This window comes from Sinocyclocheilus grahami, unplaced genomic scaffold, assembly GCF_001515645.1.
Source record: "Sinocyclocheilus grahami isolate Dianchi unplaced genomic scaffold, SAMN03320097.WGS_v1.1 scaffold21.1, whole genome shotgun sequence".
In the NCBI taxonomy this organism is placed as follows: Eukaryota; Metazoa; Chordata; class Actinopteri; order Cypriniformes; family Cyprinidae; genus Sinocyclocheilus; species Sinocyclocheilus grahami.
The window spans coordinates 2,099,355-2,101,375 of record NW_015505200.1 but is presented as its reverse complement, the minus strand read 5'-3'; the positions used below and the strand labels follow the sequence as shown (position 1 = coordinate 2,101,375).

At 41.3% G+C, this 2,021-nt stretch overlaps 1 protein-coding gene across 1 annotated transcript in view; it reads left to right on the top strand.

Moving 5' to 3' along the window:
- The window catches only part of LOC107558234 (poly(U)-binding-splicing factor PUF60-like), a 25,153-nt gene that overhangs the window by 6,743 nt on the left and 16,389 nt on the right, over positions 1 to 2,021 (top strand). Inside the window, exons 3-6 of the mRNA XM_016241865.1 lie at positions 589 to 657; positions 953 to 1,114; positions 1,198 to 1,290; positions 1,380 to 1,593. Of these exons, the coding sequence (XP_016097351.1) occupies positions 589 to 657; positions 953 to 1,114; positions 1,198 to 1,290; positions 1,380 to 1,593 (538 nt within the window). The remainder of the gene's footprint in view (positions 1 to 588; positions 658 to 952; positions 1,115 to 1,197; positions 1,291 to 1,379; positions 1,594 to 2,021) is intronic.

Below are 2,021 nucleotides of genomic sequence, written 5' to 3'. Positions count from 1 at the left end.
ATATATATATATATATATATATATATATATATATATATATATGTCTGTGCTAGACTTATACTTGGCCTCCAACTCGCACACTGGCAAGTAAAATCTTAGAATTTATTGGCCAATGGTTAATGTTAGACATCATTTAGTCGCCCAGATTGAAGGTTGTAGTATATGCGAGTGATTTACTCACATTGTAGAGGGTTGACTGCATGAGAACATGGGATAGATATAGTAGCATTACTTTCATTATGTAGAATGTATGCTGATGTCACTCACAGTTTAGCCCAAATTACATGGCCGTTCTGGAATTGTATGTTGTTGTTTTTTTGGGGTTTTTTTCAGAATTATGAAAATATCATAGTAAAGCTATTTTGACATTTAATTTATAGTGATGATAGAAAAATGCGGTTAGAAAGCGATTGTGTTTGAAAAAAAAACACATTGTTTGGTGTATACACAATTTAATCATGATTGTAATTATGTATCATTATGTGAGTATGAACCCTTTCTACCCTCATCTGACAACTTCCAACCGTGGTAGAAAAAAAGCTGCACAATAGTAATGGACTTACCATGTTGATTTATTTTTCCTGACAGCTCCCTAATTCCCTTCAGATGGCCTCATTAACGATGGGCTTTGGAGATCCCCTCTCACCACTACAGTCTGTAAGTTCAACACCGTTTCTCCAAGTAATCTCAGTAACCTTCATTGACATAACTTTTTGAGAATACAGTAGATGTTGTTATCCCCTCCTTTTGTTGGCATACATGTGGTGGGTTCAGTGCACGTGTGTAATGGGCGGAGGTAAAGAAATGCCAGTGCTATGTCTTCGGTGCCAGCATGTTTATTGTCTTCTGGTTCAATCCTCAATCATTGGAACAAGCCTATGAATGATGAACTCTTATGAATGAGTATGTGTCTGGCATGGCCCCATCTGATCAATTAAATTGTCCATTACAGGTTGCAGCACAGAGGCAACGGGCACTAGCCATAATGTGCCGTGTTTATGTTGGGTCCATCTACTACGAGCTAGGAGAAGACACCATCAGACAGGCCTTTGCTCCTTTTGGTCCCATTAAGAGCATTGACATGTCCTGGGACTCTGTTACATTAAAACACAAGGTCAAAAGGTCTTTTTTTTTTTTTACCATTTTGTGTTTTTCTTTCTTTGTTTTCTAACTTACATTAAGCTACTCTTTCTGCAGGGTTTTGCATTTGTAGAATATGAAGTACCAGAAGCAGCACAGCTCGCTTTAGAACAGATGAACTCTGTTATGTTGGGCGGTAGAAACATTAAAGTGAGTACTTTGTAAGTGTACTTGTGATATTTGTTTTTCTAAATCTTTCCTATTCAATAATGTCTGATCTCTTAATTCAACACTTGTAGGTGGGGCGACCAAGCAACATTGGTCAGGCTCAACCCATCATAGACCAGCTAGCCGAAGAAGCGCGCGCCTTCAACCGGATTTACGTGGCATCTGTGCATCCCGATTTGTCAGATGACGACATCAAGAGTGTGTTCGAGGCTTTCGGAAGAATCAAGTCATGCACCCTGGCACGGGACCCCACGACGGGAAAGCACAAAGGCTATGGGTTCATAGGTAAGTGGGCGGCTGCTACACCCATTCGGTTGCATATAAATGTATCTGACTGAGAGCAGTCAGTCATGGTAGAATGCTGTTCTCTACATGTCTCACAGGGGATAGAGAAGGGTGGGGGCAGGTTCCTCACATGCTTTCATAGTAAGTTTTTATTTCTGTTGTCGTTGTTTTCTTAGGCTCTGTTACGGACTTTTTGCCATAAGTGCCCGCTGGTAATTACACAGTAACTGTCTCAGAGCTGTGGTAGATTAATGCTGAGTCTTCTTAGAAGCTGTTGAGTCTTAGTCCTTCTTGTTTCCCCTGTAGAATATGATAAGGCCCAGTCTGCACAGGATGCCGTGTCCTCCATGAACCTTTTCGACTTGGGCGGCCAGTACCTGCGAGTGGGCAAAGCAGTCACACCCGCCATGCCCCTTCTGACGCCAGTG